Source organism: Xenopus laevis, chromosome 8S (assembly GCF_017654675.1).
Source record: "Xenopus laevis strain J_2021 chromosome 8S, Xenopus_laevis_v10.1, whole genome shotgun sequence".
NCBI lineage: Eukaryota > Metazoa > Chordata > Amphibia > Anura > Pipidae > Xenopus > Xenopus laevis.
In genome coordinates this window covers 72,161,349-72,184,738 of record NC_054386.1, presented here as the reverse complement: position 1 = coordinate 72,184,738, position 23,390 = coordinate 72,161,349, and the positions used below count along the sequence as shown (strand labels likewise).

The 23,390-nt window shown below is 39.9% G+C and overlaps 1 protein-coding gene across 1 annotated transcript in view; it reads right to left on the bottom strand.

The window, feature by feature from the left end:
- Window positions 1-7,165: 7,165 nt before the first annotated feature.
- The window catches only part of pof1b.S (POF1B, actin binding protein S homeolog), a gene marked incomplete in the record, with an annotated part of 53,644 nt that continues 37,419 nt past the window's right edge, over window positions 7,166-23,390 (bottom strand). Inside the window, 7 exon segments of the mRNA NM_001193408.1 lie at window positions 7,166-7,485; window positions 8,990-9,054; window positions 9,530-9,658; window positions 13,377-13,496; window positions 17,046-17,198; window positions 17,620-17,733; window positions 22,992-23,084. Of these exon segments, the coding sequence (NP_001180337.1) occupies window positions 7,479-7,485; window positions 8,990-9,054; window positions 9,530-9,658; window positions 13,377-13,496; window positions 17,046-17,198; window positions 17,620-17,733; window positions 22,992-23,084 (681 nt within the window).

The window sequence follows — 23,390 nt, the reverse complement described above, 5'->3', positions numbered from 1 at the left end:
CTGTCAGTTACACACTGCCACCTATTATTTTATTGGCGGAGAATGAGCTTCCCTTTAATGGCATCCAGTTGCATCCATTGCCCCCCACCCTCCATTCACTGAATTGGGCAAGTTGTACACAACACACATACCCTTACTCCGTGCATATGTACTGCTTATTGGCAATGTGCTGTGGGAAGGGGCTCATTCACAAGACATTTACATATTGAGGCTACAGTACCTACAGTTGTCACGTATTTTGCAAAGTTTATATTTCCCCTTTATACTTGCACAGGTGGTTACACATCTATGATTTTGTTCAGTCCTACATTGTGGAAATATTCAAGCCACCATTTTCATACACGGGGTTATTTATCAAGCTCCGAATAGCCAAACTTCGAATAATTGGTAGTTTTCGGAGCAAAAAAAAACTACTAATTATTCAATTTATTAAAGTCCCATGATCTATAAACTCAGAATCCGAAACCACTGCATCTAAATGCTCTTGAGGTCCTGTATAAGTCAATGGGGAACGTCCCAGTACCGATAGCTGATGATTTTGGGGATTCAGAGCAAAAATATCCCAAAAACACTGAAAAAAAACAGTTTTTGCGGAAAACTCCGAAGAATTCAGAGTTTTCGGGGGAAAGTTCCAAAGTTTTCGGAGTTTTGCCCGACCCCATTTGTTCAGGCTTTTTCTTCATAGATAAGATCCATTCGGGAATTCGGAGTTGCTCGAAGTTGGTAGAAATACTGAGATAAATTCGGACCTTGATAAATAACCCCCACAGTGTACTTTGTGTACCTTCTATTTGCGCAAGAGTCCAGTAGTGTCTAGAGAAAAAAACCTTACGCTTTGTCTTTCGAGATGTGGTTACGTAAAACACATGGTTAGTTTTACAACTTTATTTTTTAAGAGGCATAAATCCATGTTCCACATTGTCAGAGCTAAGAAATATGACATTCAAAAATGACAGTTTTCTAGAAAATATTACATTATATTATAAACAAAAAGCCATCTGCACCAATCATGCACATATACCCTTCCCAAAAAGTACCCCATATTTATTATTAAAGGAAAACTAAACTCCCACAATAATAAAAACCCCTACCCACTACCCTAAATAGTCCCCCTGCATAGGTGATTACCCCTGAAAGTGACCCTAATTTATTAATCATGTATAGGTGCAGAGTAAGCGCAGGGGAGCTCATGGACACCATCTTCCAGGTCGTTGGAATTCTTCAGGTCTCTTCCCTTCTGCAATTTTCTGCACTTTTAGGGCATGCGCAGTTGCTATGAACCGGAAGACTGCTCCAACTGTGCATGCATCGATACAGAAGAGCCGATGATGGTGCCCATGAGTTCCTCTGTGCTTACTCTGCACCTATACATGAGTAATGAATTAGGGGCACTTTCAGGGGTAATCAACTATGCAGGGGGGAAGCAGGGAGAGGGAATATGTAGGGATGGGGTTTTTATTATTTGGGGGTTTAGTTCTCCTTTAAAGGAAAACTATACCCCCAAAATGAACACTTAAGCAACAGATAGTTTAAATCAAATTGAATGACATATTAAAGAATCTTACCAAACTGGAATATATATTTACATAAATATTGCCCTTTTACATCTCTTGCCTTGAACCACAATTTCGTGACTCTATCTGTGCTGCCTCAGAGATCACCTGACCAGAAATACTACAACACTAACTGTAACAGGAAGAAGTGAGGAAGCAAAAGGCAGAAGTCTGTCTGTTAATTGGCTCATGTGACCTTACATGTGGTTTGTATGTGTGCACAGTGAATCGTACGATCTCAGGGGGCGGCCCTTATTTTTTAAAATGGCAATTTTCTATTTATGATTACCCAATGGCACATACTACTAAAAAAGTATATTATTATGATAATGGTTCATTTACATGAAGCAGGGTTTTACATATGAGCTGTTTTACTCAGTATCTTTTAATAGAGACCTACATTGTTTGGGGGGTATAGTTTTCCTTCAAGTCTTTGCTTTATTCTAAAGCATGACAAACACAAGTTGGTCATGTTTCCCACCAAAGGGTCGCTAGATCGAAAGAACAATTACTACACACTCTGGCAAGAAACCCTGTATTTTATATACTGAGCTTACTACACCAGCCCAAGAGGTTTCAGTAGCCCAATAATAGTAATTATCCATGTCTTCAAAGTTGTAAATAGCATCTCGCCATGTTGGATTTTGTTAGGTCATCTTCTTGAGTGTCAGTGACACTGCATATCCTCTGTGTGCTCTGAACAGCTGCCGAGTAGGGATGGGCGAATTTGACCCGTTTTGTTATAAATTTGCCACTGGCGAAAGGTTGCAGACGCCAATTAAAGTCGATGGGCATCAAAAAAAATTGACGCGAAGTGAATTTTTTTTGACATGTGGCGAAGTTTTTTTTGACATATAACACCATACAAGTCTATGGGCGTCATTTCCACGCCGATACAAAGAGAAAAAATTCACCCATCCCTACTGCCGAGATGCTTAATGGACAAGGAAAGGCAAAAAAATAAAATCCCATTTTTACTTTCTTTGATGAAGAAACCTAACTCCAATATATTTTAATTAAAAAATGTGTACCGTTTTTATAAGAAACCTGACTGTATGCAGTGAAATTCTCCCTTCATTTACTGCTGTGGATAGGAATTGTCAGATGGTCCCTAACTGCTGAGCAGGGAAACAATCATACTTATGAACAGCAGGGGGAGCCACCGCCTTACTTAGCAGCCATGCAGAATTCAAGCAGCTTTGTTTCTGACGATCCCTAAGCAGCCCAGACCACACTGAGCGTGCAGGGTCAGGGTCAGGCAAAGATGTTTAACAAAGTTACAAGATGACAGCCCCCTGTGGCCAACTTTGAAAGCATAAATCATTTGTTTGATTAGGCTTTGTGGTGTAGTAAGTTCATGCTTATGTTTAGTATACAAAATGCAGCATTTCTAGCCTTATTCTATTTTAGAATTTCCTTGTCCTTTAAGGGTTGTTGGAAATCAACAACAGTAAATCAGGGAATAACTGTCACTGAAGCTCATCACAAATCAACATTTTGTTGTAGTGATATATGCAGTTTGTGGAGAAACAGCACCAGCTAATGAAACAGCACCATGCAGGTCAGTGGTACATCAATCTCTACTCATTTTCATATACATATACAAGTCATCTATTAATAAACACATAGACATGAACTTTTTTCTTTTTTTTTTTAATGAAGCCTATCAATTATACACATTAATTCCAGGCATTGTAGCATTAAGCAAGAGATGCCGCCAATACAAAATTTTTTTTATATTACAGAGCTTCTCAACTATTTTTCAGTACAACAAGATCCAGTCCATATATTTTTTGGCCACAAAGGGTGCACTCATTTTTATTTTGTGTAATTTGGGTGGGGGTTCTTGGGTATAGGGATACCATCATGGGAGGTTTAAAACTGATCCAAACATGTGAATGAAAAAGTGATGGTAAATATATACAAATGCACAGAACAATTTTTTCGTCCTAATAAATACATTAAGGGCAAAGGCACACACTCAGATTCGGGGAGATTAGTAGGCCAGCGACAAATCTCCTTTCCTTCAGGTGACTAATCTCTCTGAACTGCCACCCCAACCTTCGGAAAACGAAGCGCTTCGAATGCCATCCCGCCGGTGATTTTCATTCTAGCCGGCGTGATGGCACCCGGAGCGATTCGTTTTCCGAAGTTTCCTCGTGAGGCAGATTAGTCGCCCCAAAGAAGAGGAGATCTGTCGCCGGGCGACTAATCTCCCAGAATTGCAGCATGTGTCTCTGCCCTTAGGCTCATTAGGCTCAAATGAGTTGCAATAGAAGCAAACCTATATTCTGTTTCTGACACTTGATCAGATATGGAGTTTGCAACCTCATTTTCCTGCCACTGTTAATACAAATGCACATATACTGGGACCACGCATATTAACCAGCCTTAGTGTTTTGATCTCTAAGAGAAAACTGGAGCACATAGTCTAAGGTTTCCATGTGTTAGGAAATGTATGGGGGAACCCGGTTACCCAAAAAAAAAATTTAAGGACTTATGCAGGCTATCGCTCTGAAAAAAAGCAAGACGCCAGAGTTTTTTTTGGACTTAGATACCTCTTCCACTAAAAAAATATGATGTAAGTAACAGAAGAATGAGGAAGATCTATACACTCCAATGCACTTCTCCTGGTCTGAGCTGGTGAAGGCAAGTCAGGCGAAAAAGGTAAAGTTCAGTAAAATCCGCATCTTAGTGAATTTGCAAAGTAACTTCCATTCGCCAGAGCGAAAATTCGCCTGCCGATAGAGTGCGAATGACCGCTAGCGTCTGTCTCTTTCGCTAGCGAAGTTACGCCTGTGCCCTGAAAGCGTTAACGCTGGCGAATCGTCTCCAGCGTTAGTCACTTTGCCCTTTAGTAAATCTGCCCCTATGTGTTTCATTGCCAAAAATGACAACAACAATCCCTCACTTTGCCAGGACTCCATAAATATCTGCACCATCAAATGTGATTTATATATATATATATATATATATATATATATATATATATATATATATATATATATATATATATATATATATATATATATATATATATATATATATATATATATATATATATATATATATAAATGGACTGATCCTCTGAGACTGAAAAATAGTATGCTTTAGTTAGAGCAGTCCCCAGACTACAACTGGATGAGCGATTCTGGAAACAGCCCTGTTCTGTGTAGTCTCCTTCATTCCTGTAAGAAGCAAGCAGTTCTTTAAGGTGTGTCAAAGTATTCCTGTCACAAAATAAATAGAGCTTGTATTATCCTTTTTTAACAATACCATTCACAATACTGTTATACAGGCCCCTCAGTACCAACCAAACCTTTCCAAATCCATCATGTCAACAGAAGTGAATAAATGCATTGCTGTGGTGTATTCATAGGCAGCTGCCCATATATCACTGTCAATTTGGGTCGGTTCTGCTCCTTCCCTGTAACTTGGAGCAGTTGTAAGGGGTCCTACCTCTGTGATCAGCCCTACTCAATGCTTCCTCCATCTGCTAACAGGGTTCCTCCATACTCCTTCCTTTATATTATGTCAGCCCTCCTGCATGAACCATCCTTATTCTTATCCTAACTAAAGCGAGGGAGAACATTCTGGAGGGCTGTCAGTGGATGGAGAAAGGCTGAACATTGAGGCTTACAACTGAACCCAAATTATAGGGAGGGAGCAGAATAGATGGCAACGGTTCATGTACAGTTATGTTCAGAATAATAGCAGTCCGACATCACTAACCTGATCACTGTGGTAGAAATTATATTTGTATATGGCAAATCATTTACTAGTAGGTGTAGTAGAGTAATAGAAAACCAACAGACCCAACAGTCATGACATGCATGCTGCTGATTCTATGTAACTGAATCATTAATTGAGACTTGTTCCAAATAATAATAATAATAATAGAAGAATAGCCAAAATGGCAGCCAATGAACAGCTCCAGGAAGATCAAAGAAGATCTAAAGTTACCTGTGATACTGTTACAAATAGAAGACTCCTATGTGAAGCCAAGCTATCGGCAAGAAGTCCCTGCAAAGTCCCATTGTTGAAAAAAAGACATGCTGAAGAGGTTACAAAGAACACATTGATTGGCCTAAAGAGAAATGGTGCATCATTTTGTTGATGATGAAAGCAAGATTGTCCTTTTTGGGTCTAGGGGCCGCAGACAGTTTGTTAGATGACCCCCAAACACCGAATTAAAGCCACAGTACACATGAAGACAGTGAAGCCTGGTGGCACAAGCATCATGATATGGGGATGTTTCTCATACTATTTATCACATACCAGGGATCATGTGCAGAAAAACGGCAAGCACTCCTGGAGCCACTCGTAGGTAAAAACAGCTTTTATTCAGTCGGTTAAAAACATGGAATCCTGCCGCGTTTCGTATCTTACCGATACGTAGTCATAGGCTAAATATGTTTTTACCTACGAGTGGCTCCAGGAGTGCTTGCCGTTTTTCTGCACATTTCCTCACTCACCCCAGCTACGGGTTCGGGGCGATGCACCCGGGCCACCCTGCACGTTCGGTGAGTGTTTTTTTCCATATTAAGCCGTGTTTGAGTTAATTGCGGGATTGAATTCATGTGCAGGACCCGGGGTTTCTTATACACCTGGGTCAAAAGAGTCTAAGGGTGAGCTCATATGAGTCAAAAGATTGTCCTCACCTTTCTCTGAACCTTTTCATTTTATTGCACATTTAGAGAACTTTTTGTTCCTTTCTTTTTCCCGTTTTCAATAATTAGATGCAGGACTACTTGAGCCGATATAAATTCTTTTTTTGTATTAATTACCAGGGATCATGGATCCGTTTCAATACATCAAAATACTTGGAGAGGTCATGTTGCCTTATGCCGAAGAGGATTTTGAGCTTTATTCACCATTTTAAACACACTGCTACTATTCTGAACACAACTGTACATCTGTTTTGATAACCAAGACCTGGCACAGAGAAAGGTGCATGTGTAACCATGTAATTGCTGGAGAATGTGCTGGATAATGTGCTTACATGTACACACAGTCATGAGAGTGTCAGTCCAGGGACATCATATTGACACTGTCCATTGCTTCCTGTTCTTACTAATGAGTGAGTGATACAAACCTAACTGTGCTACCTATTTGTACCCACTGTTAAAGCAGCGCTTATTTAGCTGCATAAAGGTTTGCTTACGTGTTTCCACATCTCTCCTGTTCTCTCAATGACAATTGTCTGGGATTCTCTCTCTGGTCCTGTAGTATTATAATCTGACAAGAGCCCAAGGATGGGATAATGGTTTCTGTACCTGTAAATGAACACAGAGAACTTGCATGCATCTACTTTCAATATATTTTAATGTCTGTCATAAATTGTAAATAGCAGAAATAATATATTTCAATGGTTTTCTATGGAATCAGCGATCTAGTGTAGGCAGCATTTTCTTTTAGAAAACATGTTGCAGTGGGGCTTAACCTGACAACTAACTTACTTCCCATTAGCAACTTGTATTTATTATTTCCTGGCAAACGTACTGTATATACACTTCTCAAATAAAGTGTTTGCTGTTGGACAACTCCCAGGGCTGCACTTGATAAGACTTTTGGGGGGTTATTTATTAAGCAATGAATATCTGAAAAATCCGGATTTTTCAGGATTTATTAAAGTCCGATAGTATGAAAACTGTGACTCTGAAAACCCACTGTATGTACCGACAGGGCCGCCATCAGGGGGGCACAAGTGTACTGGGCCCGGGCCTGACAGCGCTGAAGCCCGAAGCTGTGACACCTCCTTCCGAAGTCCTGAATGCGGAAGTGCCAAAAAGCCAAAGTCTGAAAAGCAAAAGTGCCGAAAAGCTGAACCGCCGAAGTCCCGAAGCTCGAAAAGACCTGAAGCCACGAAAATAGCTGAAGTCCCGAATCGGCGAAAATATCCAAAGTCACGAAAACAGCCAAAATTCAAGTCCTGTAGCGGCGAAAAGACCCAAAGTCACAAAAGGAGGCGAAGTTGAAGTCCTGAAGCAGCGAAAATACACGAAAGGAGGTGAATTTGAAGTCCTGAAGCCACGAGTTCAATTCCTTTAATCCCCTGGCCACCAATGTATTATTTTAATACTCTATAGGCCCCTGCCACCAATGTTTTTTTTAAAAATATTCTTTGGGGCCCCAATTTTTTTTTTAACTTGTAAGGGGGGCCCTAGCGCCAATGTTTTTTTTTAACTTATGGGGGGCCTGGTCACCAATAGCTTTTTATATGTTGTGTGTGTGGGCGGGGGGGGGGTTTACCTTTTTTAGCATTGATGTCTGTGTGGTCTTTTAACTGTGAGTTGGCGGAATCTGGGGTGGGGGCCCCGTCTATGGGGCCCCGTGATTTCTAATGGCGCCCTGAGTACCGATATACGATGATTTAGGGCCAAAAAGTCCCAAAACTCTGAAGAATTTATGGTTTTTGATGAGAAGTCGAAAACTTCAGACTTTTCGGTCCGCAGTTTGTCCGAACCTATTTTTATGAATGATAAATAAGGTCCATTCGGGAATTCGGATTTTTATCTTCGAAATACTGAGATAAATTCGGAGCTTGATAGATAACCCCCTTGATGTCTTCTTTGGCTCTAACAAGGAAGTATACAGGTCTAAAAACTCTGCCATTAGAGAATTCTGCCATAAACCTTAATAGAGATAGTAACAATGTCAGCCATAAAGCATGACGTAATAGTTCATTGGGAAGTGACGGAAAGAATTATTAACCATTTCGGTAGAGTAGTCTGTGCAGAAAATCATAGCATTATTATACAAGTTTTACATTTAAAGGGGAAGTTCACTTTCCAACACTTCAGCTCTTCTCACTTGTTTTCAGAAAGTTCACCAGAAATAAAGACTTTATTCAGTTACTTTCTATTTGTGACCATATTTCTAATATTGAAATTTACAATTTCATATTTCACCTCATAATTTTCTAAAACAGCTTGGGGGGGGGATCCCCAAATCTGTAACTGCTTTAAATGGATACATTTGTTGCCGCATATCTTATCTTTGTCCCTGCTCAGGAGAAATCCTGAATTTCATTAAAAGCAGCTGTTGGAATTTATACAATAGTTGCTAATATTCCAAATACAGATGTCATTTAGTGTCATAATGATCTTTAACCTTTTCCTTGCTGGTGTCACCTTTTGGGCTATGCTGTGTGTTGCCTTGAAAATAAACAAGTGGCATAGATCAAAGAGCCTAAAAAGCAGAATCTTTTTTTTTTCTTTGCAGGCCCCATACAGCAAAGTGTATGGCACTAGAACAGTAAAGCAGGCCATATAATAAAATCATTTTATAACTGTCTTATTTTCAAAACATGAGGTTACCTTTAAATCCACAACATCAGCAGGTTGGCCCAATGAATAATCTAATTACATGTTTTTAACCTAAGGAACTGGTTACTGTAATTCTGTACTTACTTTAATGTAAAACCATTGCCTTACTTTTTTGTGATGACAGATTTGGTTACACTTTTTGACTCTCTTTCTTGACGCAGTCTGAAAAGTTCCTGTAAGTGAGAGAATAATGTAGTGCTTGAAATGTATAAAGTGGTATCCAGTCACTGTTTAGTTGATTCAGCAGTGACATTTGGGATTACATGCTGGATGCAGGTATTAGTAACCAGTGTTGGACTGGGACACCAGAGGCCGACCCAAAAACCTTAGACTAGAGGCCCACCAAAGAACCATAGACCAGAGGCCCACTCTCAGTACTATTATTCTTCTTCTCCTCACTCAACCTCTATTCTCCTAGTCTCTATTTTTACATGCTATAATCTATTATTCCATTTATTTAGCCTCTTTGTTCTCAAAGAAATAGGAAATGACCATGAAATAGGCCAAATCTTTAGCAGCACAAGGGCCCACTGACACCTTGGCCCACTGGGAGTTTTCCTGGTTTCCCGGTGGGCCAGTCCGACACTGTTAGTAACAGATAACCAGTGATGGACATATGTACATAAATTACAACTTTGTTCCTCTCACCTCTTGTTGTCTCTTAATTAAAGATTCCTTTTCCTCCAATGACGATGTGAGCTCCAGCAGCCTCATCTGGAAATCACTGCTGCTGCCTTCTCGCGTCACCACTTCCTGCTGGAATTTAGTAATCTGGCTCTAAAATTTAAAAAAAAAAAAAAAAAAAGGATTTCCTTGTTTGGTGAGGTTGTCAAATAAGCAGATCTTTTACCAATATGCCCTTCTTTAGGTGGGTGATAATCTGACTGATATGCTTGATTGGCCCTAGAGCCAGCTGATAGGAGAGAGGATCACCACAACAGGGATACTTAGTCCTCTGGTTCTGATTAAAATTTTAAATTGTCCAATCTGGCCAGGTATTGGTCAGTAGTCCCTTCAGAGTGTCCAATACACAGGCATGTAAACTGCCAGGTCAAACCGAAGGAGCCGAACCGACAGCTAAAATCTGCCCGTGTATTGTCACCTTAAAGGCATACTGTCACTGTTTTTTCAAAACACATCAGTTAATACAGTGGATGTGATAATAATAATAGTGGATGTGATTTACTTAGACTTTGCTAAAGCATTTGATACAGTGCCACACAACAGGTTACTGGTTAAATTAAGGAATGTTGGCCTGGAACATAGTATTTGTACCTGGATAGAGAACTGGCTAAAAGATAGACTACAAAGAGTGGTGGTAAATGGAACATTTTCTAATTGGACCAGTGTTGTTAGTGGAGTACCGCAGGGCTCTGTACTAGGTCCCTTGCTTTTCAACTTGTTTATTAATGACCTGGAGGTGGGCATTGAAAGTACTGTTTCTATTTTTGCAGATGATACTAAATTGTGCAGAACTATAGGTTCCATGCAGGATGCTGCCACTTTGCAAAGTGATCTGTCTAAACTGGAAAACTGGGCAGCAAACTGGAAAATGAGGTTCAATGTTGATAAATGCAAGGTTATGCACTTTGGCAAAAATAATATAAATGCAAGTTATACACTAAATGGCAATGTGTTGGGAGTTTCCTTAAATGAAAAGGATCTAGGGGTCTTTGTAGATAACACGTTGTCTAATTCTGGGCAGTGTCATTCTGTGGCTACTACTAAAGCAAATAAAGTTCTGTCTTGCATAAAAAAGGGCATTAACTCAAGGGATGAAAACATAATTATGCCTCTTTATAGGTCCCTGGTGAGGCCTCATCTGGAGTATGCAGTGCAGTTTTGGACTCCAGTCCTTAAGAGGGATATAAATGAGCTGGAGAGAGTGCAGAGATGTGCAACTAAATTGGTTAGAGGGACGGAAGACTTAAATTATGAGGGTAGACTGTCAAGGTTGGGGTTGTTTTCTCTGGAAAAAAGGCGCTTGCGAGGGGACATGATTACACTTTACAAGTACATTAGAGGACATTATAGACAAATGGCAGGGGACCTTTTTACCCATAAAGTGGATCACCGTACCAGAGGCCACCCCTTTAGACTAGAAGAAAAGAACTTTCATTTGAAGCAACGTAGAGGGTTCTTCACAGTCAGGACAGTGAGGTTGTGGAATGCACTGCCGGGTGATGTTGTGATGGCTGATTCAGTTAATGCCTTTAAGAATGGCTTGGATGATTTTTTGGACAGACATAATATTAAAGGCTATTGTGATACTAAACTCTATAGTTAATATAGGTATGGGTATATAGAATTTTAATTAAAAGTAGGGAGGGGTGTGTGTATGGATGCTGGGTTTTCATTTGGAGGGGTTGAACTTGATGGACTTTGTCTTTTTTCAACCCAATTTAACTATGTAACTATGTAACTAAATAGTGCTGCTCCAGCAGAATTCTGCACTGTTATCCATTTCTCAAAAGAGCAAGCAGATTTTTTTTATATTTAATTTTGAAATCTGACATGGGGCTAGACATTTTGTCAGTCTCCCAGCTGCCCCCAGTCATGTGATTTGTGCTCTGATAAAGTTCAGTCACTCTTTACTGCTGTACTAAAAGTTGGAGTAATATCATCACCCAATTCTCCCAGATAGACAGCACCACACGTTCAGAAAAAATTCCTTAAAAAGCCTTTATTTGCACAAGGGCAAGGGGACTTTCAGGCCTACATCAGCCTTTCCTCAAGCTTGAGGAAAGGCTGATGTAGGCCTGAAACGTCGCTGTTATTCTGTCTTATACAAGCCCTTGTACAAATAAAGGCTTTTTAAGGATTTTTTTCTGAACGTGTGGTGCTGTCTATCTGGGAGAATTGAGTTTGATATTCGGGTGGAAGTGGCTACCTGTGACGTGCACCCCTTCTGCAATAAGTTTCCGTCACTAAGTGCGGACTCCTTCTTCGAATTGTAATATCATCACCCTCCCTTTTTCACCCAGCAGCCTAACAACAGAACAATGGGAAGGTAACCAGATAGCAACTCCCTAACACAAGATAACAGCTCCCTGATAGATCTAAGAACAGCACTCAATAGTAAAATCCAGGTCCCACTGAGACACATTCAGTTACATTGAATAGGAGAAACAACAGCCTGCCAGAAAGCAGTTCCATCCTAAAGTACAGGCTCTTTCTGAAAGCAAAATGACCCGAGATGGCTGCCTACACACCAATATTACAACTAAAAAAAAATACACTTTCTGGTTCAGGAATTAAATTTTATATTTTAGAGTGAATTATTTGCAGTGTCTGACTAGACCTCAGGATTGCCTTCTATTGCATTTTTCTGGCCCTCTTACCATTGAAGATTGCCCATTGATTCTTGTACAATGAACAGCTACAGTGTCCCTGCAAATACTAATCATGCTCTGAACCACTATCTAGCAGTAGTGACATGACCAACTATAGACAAGAGTGTAATGGGCTTGGACACAAACAAAAGCAGGACAGACAGTTTCCAAATGAGAGCATTTCTGTTGGTGGTCTATCAAGATGTTGGAACCTTGCCACTAGGTGGTGGCATTGCTCCACGATAATGTTTTTGTGGTCTCATAAAAATCTAGTGTACAGAAAACTTCCTTTAGCATGTTTAGATATCCAAACTGCACCAGCCTGCAAAAAATATGCATGACAATAGCCCTATACCTAAGTAATAGGTGGATTCTATACACTTACCTGAGGGGTGGAGGTTACTATGGATGTTAATATACATGGGACCATGATTTCCCCCATTCTTCTTTTTTTAAGATAATTTAGCTGGATGCTACTATCCTTAAAAAGGCTTACTTGGTAAAGGAAATAGCTGTATCCCCTTATTTAAATAAATACAACAGTATGGCTCCATAGCCAGGGGCGCTTCGCGAATGAGGCGACTTGAGACTGTCGCCTCAGGCGGCAGCGCCCCGCTAGGTACCAGGGGTGGCAAAAATGCCGCTCCTGGTACTTTAAGAGCCGAATTTCCGGTTTTCAAACCGGAAATTCGGCTCTTCTAGCGCAGAAAGCGGAGTTAGGCTCTCTGCGCTAGTGCACTGGCCCTCTCTGCTGCCCTGGTGGACCCCCCGGACCCCCTCAGGCGCAAAAAGGTAAGAGCACGGGGGAGGGGGCAGCAACTGCTGCTGCTTCGGGCGGCGGAGGGGCCAGGATCGCCCCTGTCCATAGCGCCATGTTTTTATAGTAAAGTAAGATTACAGACCACAAGTACAAACTGTGTATATTTTTCTGTATTATTAGATGGAGGGTCTGTCTGTTGATGTTAAATTGATAGTGTAAAAGTGAGTAGAAGTTATTTGGCTAAAGAAATAAACATTTCTGCAAAAACAGAAAAAAAATCTAACGACTTTTAAAATTCACTCCTTTGTCAAACACACAACTTTTTTCACAACAGTCTTTCCTCTGACACCCTTTTCTTCGTCTTACCCTGCATCATCACCATTAGTTCAGAATATAAACTTACTCTCAAGATGCGAATCTCCTTGTCCTTTTCTTCTCTCAGGTTACCGATCATTTCCAAGTACTGCTTGGAGATCTCGTCGGCCTTGGTTTGAAGCATTGGGCTTGAACAAGTCTCAGAAAGCTGCACATGGAAGAAATAAGACAAATCAAACTAAGCCAGAATGAATACCTTTAGCCATATTTGTTTCTAATGGTTTCGTAGCAAAGAAATGAAAATAAAACTCTCCTTATAATAACTAAGCAAACACAACTTGCATTTCCCTCACCCTTAAAGGACAAGGAAAGGCAGAAAATAATAGGCCTGGACTGAAAGGTCTGTGAAAATAGTCAAATATAACTTACTGCAACGCTCTATTACAGTCTCCTGATAGGGAACCTTTGCTTGCCTGTCCTGGGTGACAGAATTACACATCTTTTTGTTTTTTTAATCCACCCACCCACTCTGGTGAGAGCAGGCAATGACGCAAAAGTCACGACTAAGCCTATGGGGTTATATAATAAAAGATGCAAAGGTCTAGTAACCTAAAGCAACCAATCAGCAGGTAGCATTTACTGGTAACTAGTTTAGAAGCAAACTGGGCAGATTGATGGCTAGTTTTACATTATGCATGATCACCCACACTGCACAATAAAAGATCAAATCAAGTCTCTCAGCAAAATGAATGGCATACATTCAGCCTGCTTGGCAGAACAGAGTGTACACAAGTCAATGCCATCATCAGCTAAACAGACTAGGCTGGCGCCTGAACAGAAAAGTAACTATATACCCAAAAAAATTATTCAAAATCCTATTTTATCACATTAGTCAAGCCAAATGAACTTTAATTACACTTTATAAATTATTTGAATCTTGTTTCCTTCAATCTGGGAATTCATAATTATAACAAGCAGGCAGGAGCCATTTTGTGGACAAGAATGGGGGACCTGATGTCCATCCCCATGCACTGGCTACACAGTTAAATGGTGAAGAGAACGGGGGAATGTGGGGAGAGCAGTGACATCTAGGAAGTGCTGAATGGAATGATTAAATGATTTTACAGCGGGTATGAATGCTTTAATAAAAAAATAGAAATTGGATTTCATGTTTAATTTGAACCTGACTTTTATTATACAGATTTTTATGTCTGAGTGACAGGTCCAGTTTACGTTTCATTTTTGAGGCAGAAAAGAAACATTTTCAAGGGCAAACTACTACTTTGTAATTTGCCCCCGGATTCCCGTCTGCACTGGATTTTCTGGGTACAACTTTCCTTTTAATGTTTGTATTGATTTTCAATTAAGTAAAGGGTAAAAACAGACAAAGAACATATATATTTTGTATAATTGTTGTTGTCCCTAGGCAGCACAGGTACTAAGAGTTAATGTCAATTTCACTCTAGGAGGCAGGATGACAGGTAAAAAGCTGTAGGGCTCGTTCCTCCTCTTCTTGACATTAGCCCATCCTACTTTAGTTTTTATCATCCTGCTTCCAAGGAGGTAGGCCTCCTTGAAAAACTTGCAGCAGTCACCATACAAAAGGCACACTCAACACCCAATACATAAACCTCTGATGATCCCCCCTTAGAAAAAGCCTCTGCTTCAGACTCGGACTTAGAACCAATAGATACGCCAGCAAACCCACCCTTTACAGTCAGAGACAGTTGAGGCTTTCCTAGCTGACATATTTGTCACCCTGGGGATCCAGGAAGAGAACAAGGAACCTAGAGCGCTTGAGATTTATTTTAAGCTCTTTAAGCTCTTTAGATCATTTAAAAAGGTGCAAATGCATTTTCCGATCCATGAGACAGTAGACAAAAAAAAGAATGGAAGTCTCCAAACAGGAGATTTACTAGAGATAAAGTCTCGATAATCTCTACCTGTTTGATAATCAACCTACAGAACAGGGGGATCAAATACCCAAAGTCAACGTTCTGGTGGCCAGACTCACAAAACGTACTATGATCCTCCTGGTGGATGGAACCTCTTTCAAGGATCCAATGGATTGCAAAGCTGAAACACTTGATTCTTGCAGCACACCACTTATTTGTCTCTATAGGGTGCATCCACTTTCCAGACCACTTCCAGGCCAAATATACCATCCAGGCTGCATAAAGGGAAGTATCACACAAACTCAGACTGGCAATTGCCTTTATCACATTTTATTGCAGAATTTGAAGCACAAGCTTTTGGGTACCAACCTCTTCCTCTGGTGCACCTTAATCCATAATTTCCAAAATCAAAGGAGGTAAAAGCAATTTCTTACCCAAGGAGAAAAAGGCTAAAGCTTCCTTCAGTTCACAACGCTCCTTCATTACCCCCTACAACAGTTGATACTCAGAATATTATATAACCAACACAACTGCTAACACCAAAGGTTTTCGGGGCCCCAGAAAGTCCTCTTGGAAGCCCCTAAGATGTACAACCAAAACGAACACAGACAAATAAGACTCCAAATAAGCCATCTGTACCCCGCAGGAGACAGTGAGGTGGCAGTCTCCTCCAGTTCCTACTTGTATCACTTCAAGCCCGAATCACAGTATCTAAAACAAAAGCCAGCGCCAAAGGCACGGGAACAGACAAACAGATACATAGGGTAATATTGCTTTACATATGGCACCACTTTTTGTGCTTGAAGGATTTGATTAACTCCACCACATATGTGTTAATCCCTTTTAATTTCACCACCACCATAGGCAATACAAAAAAGGAAGCTCCTTAACTCTCATTATGTAAGCTATTTGTATTTTTGCCTTACAAATAGACAATTACTAATTTGAAGCCTCTCATTCGGACAGCCAACAGCTCCATAAATCTTCACCAAGGTGATGGCAAGCTTGAGTTTACAGAGATAGCAGCACCTCACCATGATCCCGTATCTGGATGACCTCTTGGTTCAAGTTCCCTTGGAACAATCTCTCCAGACTGAAATTTGTCTCAACATTCTCCTCCTACACGGCTGGATAGTTCTGGATAGTTCATTCCAAAAAGAGTTCTCATCTACCTTCAATCGTCAGATCCTAGCTTACTGCAGGAGATACCAACCCTCTTCTTACTTCTTGCCCTAACATCTAATAGCTTTGTTTACTTCTTTAAAATGAGCCCTCCATCACAAAGACCCTCTTTTTCTCATGAGGATGTGAGACTGATATAATTTGATGGGGGTAAGGATCTATTATTAGAGATGCACCGAATCCACTATTTTGGAATCGGCTGAACCCCCGAATCCTTCGCGAAAGATTCCAAATCCTAATTTGCAGGTGTGAAGGGGGAAAACATGTTTTACTTCCTTGTTTTGTGACAAAAAGTCATGCCATTTCCCTTCCAGCCCCTAATTTGCATATGCTGAATCCTGCTGAAAAAGGACGAATCTCGAACCGAATTCGGTGCATCCCTATCTATTATCCTGAATGCTTGAGAACTGGGGTTTTTATTTATAATTGGTTTACCATACCTAAAGTCTACTAAAAAAAAAATGTAAACCTTAAATAAAGCCAATAAGATTGTTTTGCCACCAATATGGATTTGTGTATTTTACTATTAACTTTATTTATTATTAACTTTAGAAATTAGATTTATGTGCTTAAAATGGAAATCTATAGGAGATGGCCTCCCTGTAGTTCAGAGCTCTCTAGCCAACAGGTTTGTGGCTAAGCGATCGGACATCTATATACCAGAGCAAAGGTAGCCTCACCTGCAGCCTCAGATTTTGATTCTCCTGTTGTAAGGCATTTTTTGCATATTCCAGCTCTTTTAAACAATATTCTTTGTCATTTTCAGTGTTGCGCAGAGTTAGCATTTTTTCTTCTAATCTGCTGATCATCATAGTGCGATCTTTCAGTTCTTGCTGAGGGGCGAAAGTCAAAACAATGCATATTAACTATACCCTATTCCACTGTGCTATAGTATGTCCCACCTGTTATACTATCATTTTACTGTCTGCTAGTTACACTGTATGTAACCCTTCTTGTTTCTTTACAGTCTGTTCTCCTTTAGTATAATATATTTGGTTCCATATTTTTCTCTGTATCCCACCCTTCTCTTTTGTGATAGTACATCACAGTAGAGAAGGGTGGGATACATGAAGAAACAGAACCTCCTGAGATACATTTCACAATTCCTACTGTGCACATTCAAGTTCTCTATCCTAGTGTTTTTTGTACTATGATGCATTTTACATTTAGGTACTGAGGCCAAATGATTCGTTTTATTAAAATAATGCCATTGTAAGAAATCATAACGGTGTAATATCGTGAACAGAATTATACCTGCTGCTGCCGATTCTTTTCTCTCAGAGATGCCAGTATAGCCTCATACTCCTTTATTTGAGAGTCCTTAAAGGCAAGATCTCTTTCAAGGCTCTTCTTGTCTGTGTCAAGTTTCTGTGAATGAAGATATACAGTATTGTTTCAAAAAACTTCAAATGGGATTTGCATTCATATGATAACATGTTTATGAAATATCGCCATATTAAAGGACAAGTCAACCCCAAATAAAAATGTTCCTTATACAAGAAAACATCATTCTAAGCAACTTTCATATATATATATATATATATATATATATATATATATATATATATATATATATATATATATATATATATATATATATATATATATATATAGTGAATAAAGTACCCCCTCTTGTAAAATATAAGGATATTATAAGTTACCGAGGAGTTTCATGACCATATAAAAACACGAGGCCGAAGGCCGAGTGTTTTTATACAGGTCATGGAACTCCGAGGTAACTTCTAATATCCTCATATTTTACAAGAGGGGGTACTTTATTTATTATAATACACAAATTTAATTAAGTCATGTGACAGAAATTCCATCAGAACTCACCGTTTACAACTGATGACATCAGAACTCACCGTTTATAAGGATATAATTTACAGGATATTCATAGCTTTTGTGTATTGTATATATATATATATATATGTGTATTGTATATATATATATATATATATGTATATATACAATACACAAAAGCTATGAATATCCTGTAAATTATATCCTTATAAACGGTGAGTTCTGATGTCATCAGTTATAAACGGTGAGTTCTGATGGAATTTCTGTATATATATATATATATATATATATATATATATATATATATATATATATATATATATATATATATATAGGGAAAGGTGGGTGCAAGCTGCACACCTTAAAGTGCACAAAAAATACCTGGGTGCTCTGGTTAGAGAATAAATAGAAAAAGCACGTAGTACCGGCACTCCCAGGATTTGCATAAAAAACTCAAATGTTCGATATGTTGAAATAAATGAAAAAGGTTTATTAAATCCGACGTTTCGGTTCCTCACAGGAAACTTTCTCAAGGACAAACAGTGCTGAACAGGAAGTGACAGTTTAAATACCCAAAAGTGCGCCAAAACAGTTGCTAGGCAGCCCCTGACTCCACCTCCACCCCATGAGTGATAGGACCCAAGTATAGCAAGTCCATGTGAACTGAGAAACACACAAGTGTATATACATATGTATAAAGACCATGAACAAACCGAAAGGAAACTAAAAGGGATGCACACTGGTCATAGCAACGGGCCTCATGGTGTGTGACCTTAATGGTAGGCCCACTCAAGCATACAGTAAAGAGACCGAAAGGGACCATATGGTGGGTTCCTGACAACGTATCTCCTATTCTGGATAGTGTGTAGGCTGCAATACATTGCCTAGCCCAGGTACTGCATTGGTGGGTGGGCCAATCTAGCGAATTAGCCGTGGGTGTAGGCAATATACTATGTCCTGAACCGCTATCTGCGTGTCAATCACAGATGCATATCAGACACGTGTCCCATCTGTCTGCCCCTTGGCCATTATTCTCAGAAGGTATTAAGCGTCCAATGCCTGCCCTCGCAACAGCTAAGGGCCAAACATGGACAAACAACACCTGGGTCCACAGTGCCAGGACTGGCCCGTGTACGTTTTGAGTGGCTCCTCGTGAGGTATTGAGATTTGGGATGAAGTGTTATTGCCGTTTGCCCCTAGCCACATACCAGTACCCATTTTTACGAGTAAAATAACCACATCCGGAAAGGTCCCATGGTGAGCGCATCGCCTGCATTGAGTGCCTAGTCCTAACATCTATACCAGAGACCACTTACATGCGTCCGAGACCAGTTATTGTGCATATGGGGAAGTAGAATCTAAACATATTTTAAAAACAATCAGTAAATTACTAGTGAACCAGAACAAAAGCACAATCATATATCAGAGCCATTAGGACATATCAAAGTCCACAGTCCATATAAGCATTGTTAATAAAAGCATCCCAATGGTAGGGACTCATTTAGTCCCCTAGGAGACAAGGTATTCAACCTGTGGATCCAACGGGCTTCTCTGCGCAAGAGGGCAAGGTCTCGGTCACCCCCCCTGGACAGGGGTGGCTGATGGTCAATCGCCATGCACTTAAAGGTAGGTAGTCCATGTGCTTTGGTAAGAAAGTGTCTGGCGACCGGTTGTAAGGAGTGTCCATCCTTGAGGGCCCTACTAATGGAGGATCTGTGGTTGCTGATGCATTCCCTGAGTGTGGTAATAGTTTTTCCAACATAATACAGACCACAGGGGCAGGTAATGATATAGACCACATAAGTTGAGGTGCATGTAAGTCTATGTAGTATTTTGATCCTTTTGCCGGAGTGGGGGTGTGGAAAGTCAGGTCCGCTAAGTAGGCAGCGGCAGGTGGTGCAGTCTGGGCACCTATAGCAACCCAACTTAGTGTGTTTGGTTAACCAATTGGTCGAATTTGGGCCTTGTACCTTAAAGTCAGTGACCATTAGGATGTCTTTTAAGTTCTTGCCCCTTTTATACCCCATCATGGGGTTAGGAGCCCCACACATTGAAAGGGATTCATCCATGTTAATCATGGGCCAATTGGATTTAATTGTCGTAGCCAATTGTTTGGTGGCAGTCATGTAAGTGGTGGTAAATATCAGAGGGGTAGGGCCCTTTGGTGATGCTGGTTTCTTTTGTAGTAGGGAGCCCTGTGTCTGTAGCTTTGCTCTTTGTAGTTGGGTCTCTAATAGGTGATAATCATAGCCCCTACTGAGGAATCTGTCAAACATTGTACGAAGCTGAGCGTCAGCTGATTGTGGGTCACTGTTGTTCCTAATGACCCTTATAAATTGGGAGTACGGGATGCCCCTGATGGTAGCGGGTGGATGGCTACTAGCCGCATGTAGTATCGAGTTTCGATCTGTAGGTTTGCGAAACAACCTAGTGCCCAAGCCTCCTTGGTGTTTGTATATGTTAAGATCGAGAAAATTTCGATCGAGAAATTTCTTGGGTGTGGTAGGCCAAGGTTAGTTTAATAGGGGTGTTAAGATCATTGAGACCTTGATGGAATTCTAGTAAAGCTTGTTCGCCGGCTGTCCAAATCATGAACAGATCGTCAATGTAACGAAAGTATAGTAGAATTGACTGACCTATCCAGGGTGAGATGTGTGTGGTTTCAAAAGCTAACATGTATAAGTTGGCATATGATGGAGCGAGGGCACTTCCCATGGCTGTACCCGATGTTTGTAGGTAAAAGGAGTTTTCGAAGCGGAAGAAATTTCTTGTGAGTATCAGCTCCAGTAATTGTAGAATGAATTCACATGGGGTGTGGCCACCAGTGTTGTTGGATAAGGCCCTCCTACATGCGGAGATACCCTGACTATGTGGGATGACTGTATATAGACTTTTTACATCCATGGTGACTAGGAGGCAGTCTGTAGGGATCGCCTCCAATGATTGTAGTTTTTTGATGACATGTGTGAAGTCTTGGGTATATGATGGCATAGCCGTTACATGGGGCTGTAAAAAATGGTCTATGTATGTGGACGCAGGTTGGTACAAGGACCCTACCGCCGATATTATGGGTCTACCAGGGGGTGCTGATTGGGACTTGTGGATCTTGGGTAAGGTATAAATGATGGGGATACGTGGATGTTCTGTCACCATATAGTCCAATTCATCATCACTGATCCATCCTGCACCATGTCCCACAGTAAGAAAACTGTCCAATTCCTTTTTGTATTTAAGCGTCGGGTCACCTGTCAAGGGCTAGATTGGCCCACCCACCAATGCAGTACCTGGGCTAGGCAATGTATTGCAGCCTACACACTATCCGGAATAGGAGATACGTTGTCAGGAACCCACCATATGGTCCCTTTCGGTCTCTTTACTGCATGCTTGAGTGGGCCTACCATTAAGGTCACACACCATGAGGCCCGTTGCTATGACCAGTGTGCATCCCTTTTAGTTTCCTTTCGGTTTGTTCATGGTCTTTATACATATGTATATACACTTGTGTGTTTCTCAGTTCACATGGACTTGCTATACTTGGGTCCTATCACTCATGGGGATGGAGGTGGAGTCAGGGGCTGCCTAGCAACTGTTTTGGCGCACTTTTGGGTATTTAAACTGTCACTTCCTGTTCAGCACTGTTTGTCCTTGAGAAAGGTTCCTGTGAGGAACCGAAACGTCGGATTTAATAAACCTTTTTCATTTATTTCAACATATCGAACATTTGAGTTTTTTATGCAAATCCTGGGAGTGCCGGTACTACGTGCTTTTTTATATATATATATATATATATATATATATATATATATATATATATAGTGAATAAAGTACTCCCTCTTGTAAAATATAAGGATATTATAAGTTACCGAGGAGTTTCATGACCATATAAAAATACAAGGCTGAAGGCATGTGACAGAAATTACATGAGAACTCACCATTTACAACTTATGACACCAGAACTCACCGTTTATAAGTATATAATTTACAAGATATTCATGGCTTTTGTGTAATATATATATATATATATCTCTATCTATCTATCTATCTATATATCTATCTATCTATCTATCTATATATCTATCTATATATCTATATATCTATATATCTATATATCTATATATCTATATATCTATATATATATATATATATATATATATATATATATATATAAATAAAATGTTCATTGCCTTTAAAGATATTTGTGAAAACAATAGAAGCATGAAAGAGCATCTGCTTAACTCCTGCTTTTTAATTTTTGTTGCAAAAGTCGGGAGTTCCTCAGTAAAAACACATCTGTTAATCAGCTGCTTTGTCTTGTGTTGTTTCATTAGTCTGAGTTATCAGAGCAGAGAATAAACAGGTACAGACAAACACTGCTTTCAATAGCAGTACATATAAATATTACTTAAAACCATGGAACAATTGTAATGAATGTATATTGCAAAGCTGTTTATTATTATGTTTGCTTTTACTAGGCAAAGAAATTGTTTTTTGAGTTTACACATGCCTTTAACAAATACCATAATCAGCTGTGTGTCATGGTGGAATTAAATGGTTTATTGATCTGAAATACACTAGTAAAACTGAATTGAGAAGTGGCTATTCTAAATATCCAAATTTAATACTAATGCAGCACTACAGTAATCACTACTTGGGCTGGTACTTCATGTACATATGCCAGCTGCAGTACTACATTTGTCAGCAATGAGTTTCAGGCACTATTCTCACACAGATTTACTTCTGTGATCACAATCACAGATAACCAACACAGAACTCTGTATTACTGATTAGTGTAATGCAATGAGATACAGAATATGGACACTTACATTCAGGTCATCTTGCAGGTGAATCAGCTCCTCACGCAGGCTGTTGAAGGTGTTTAGCACCAGTCTCATTGATTTGTCTGAGGTTTGTCTCATCTGACAGTGACAGAAAACAGAGACATATTCTTTTATTCCATTAAACTCCCAAAGGAGCGATGGCCTGAATCCGTTTTATTATGGGATGTCATCTTGCAGCTTTGCTGCTGTCTTTTCTATTACAATAACATTTTTCTTAAAGTCTAGAGACACAATGATGGTCTAGCCCTTGTAATGCAGTATTCAAATGTATTTTTGTTACATAGCACCATTACCAAGACAATGGCATCACTCATACGATCATACCTCTGCTTAAAGGGGAAGTAAAGTCTAAAGTAGAATAAGGCTAGAAATGCTGTATTTTGT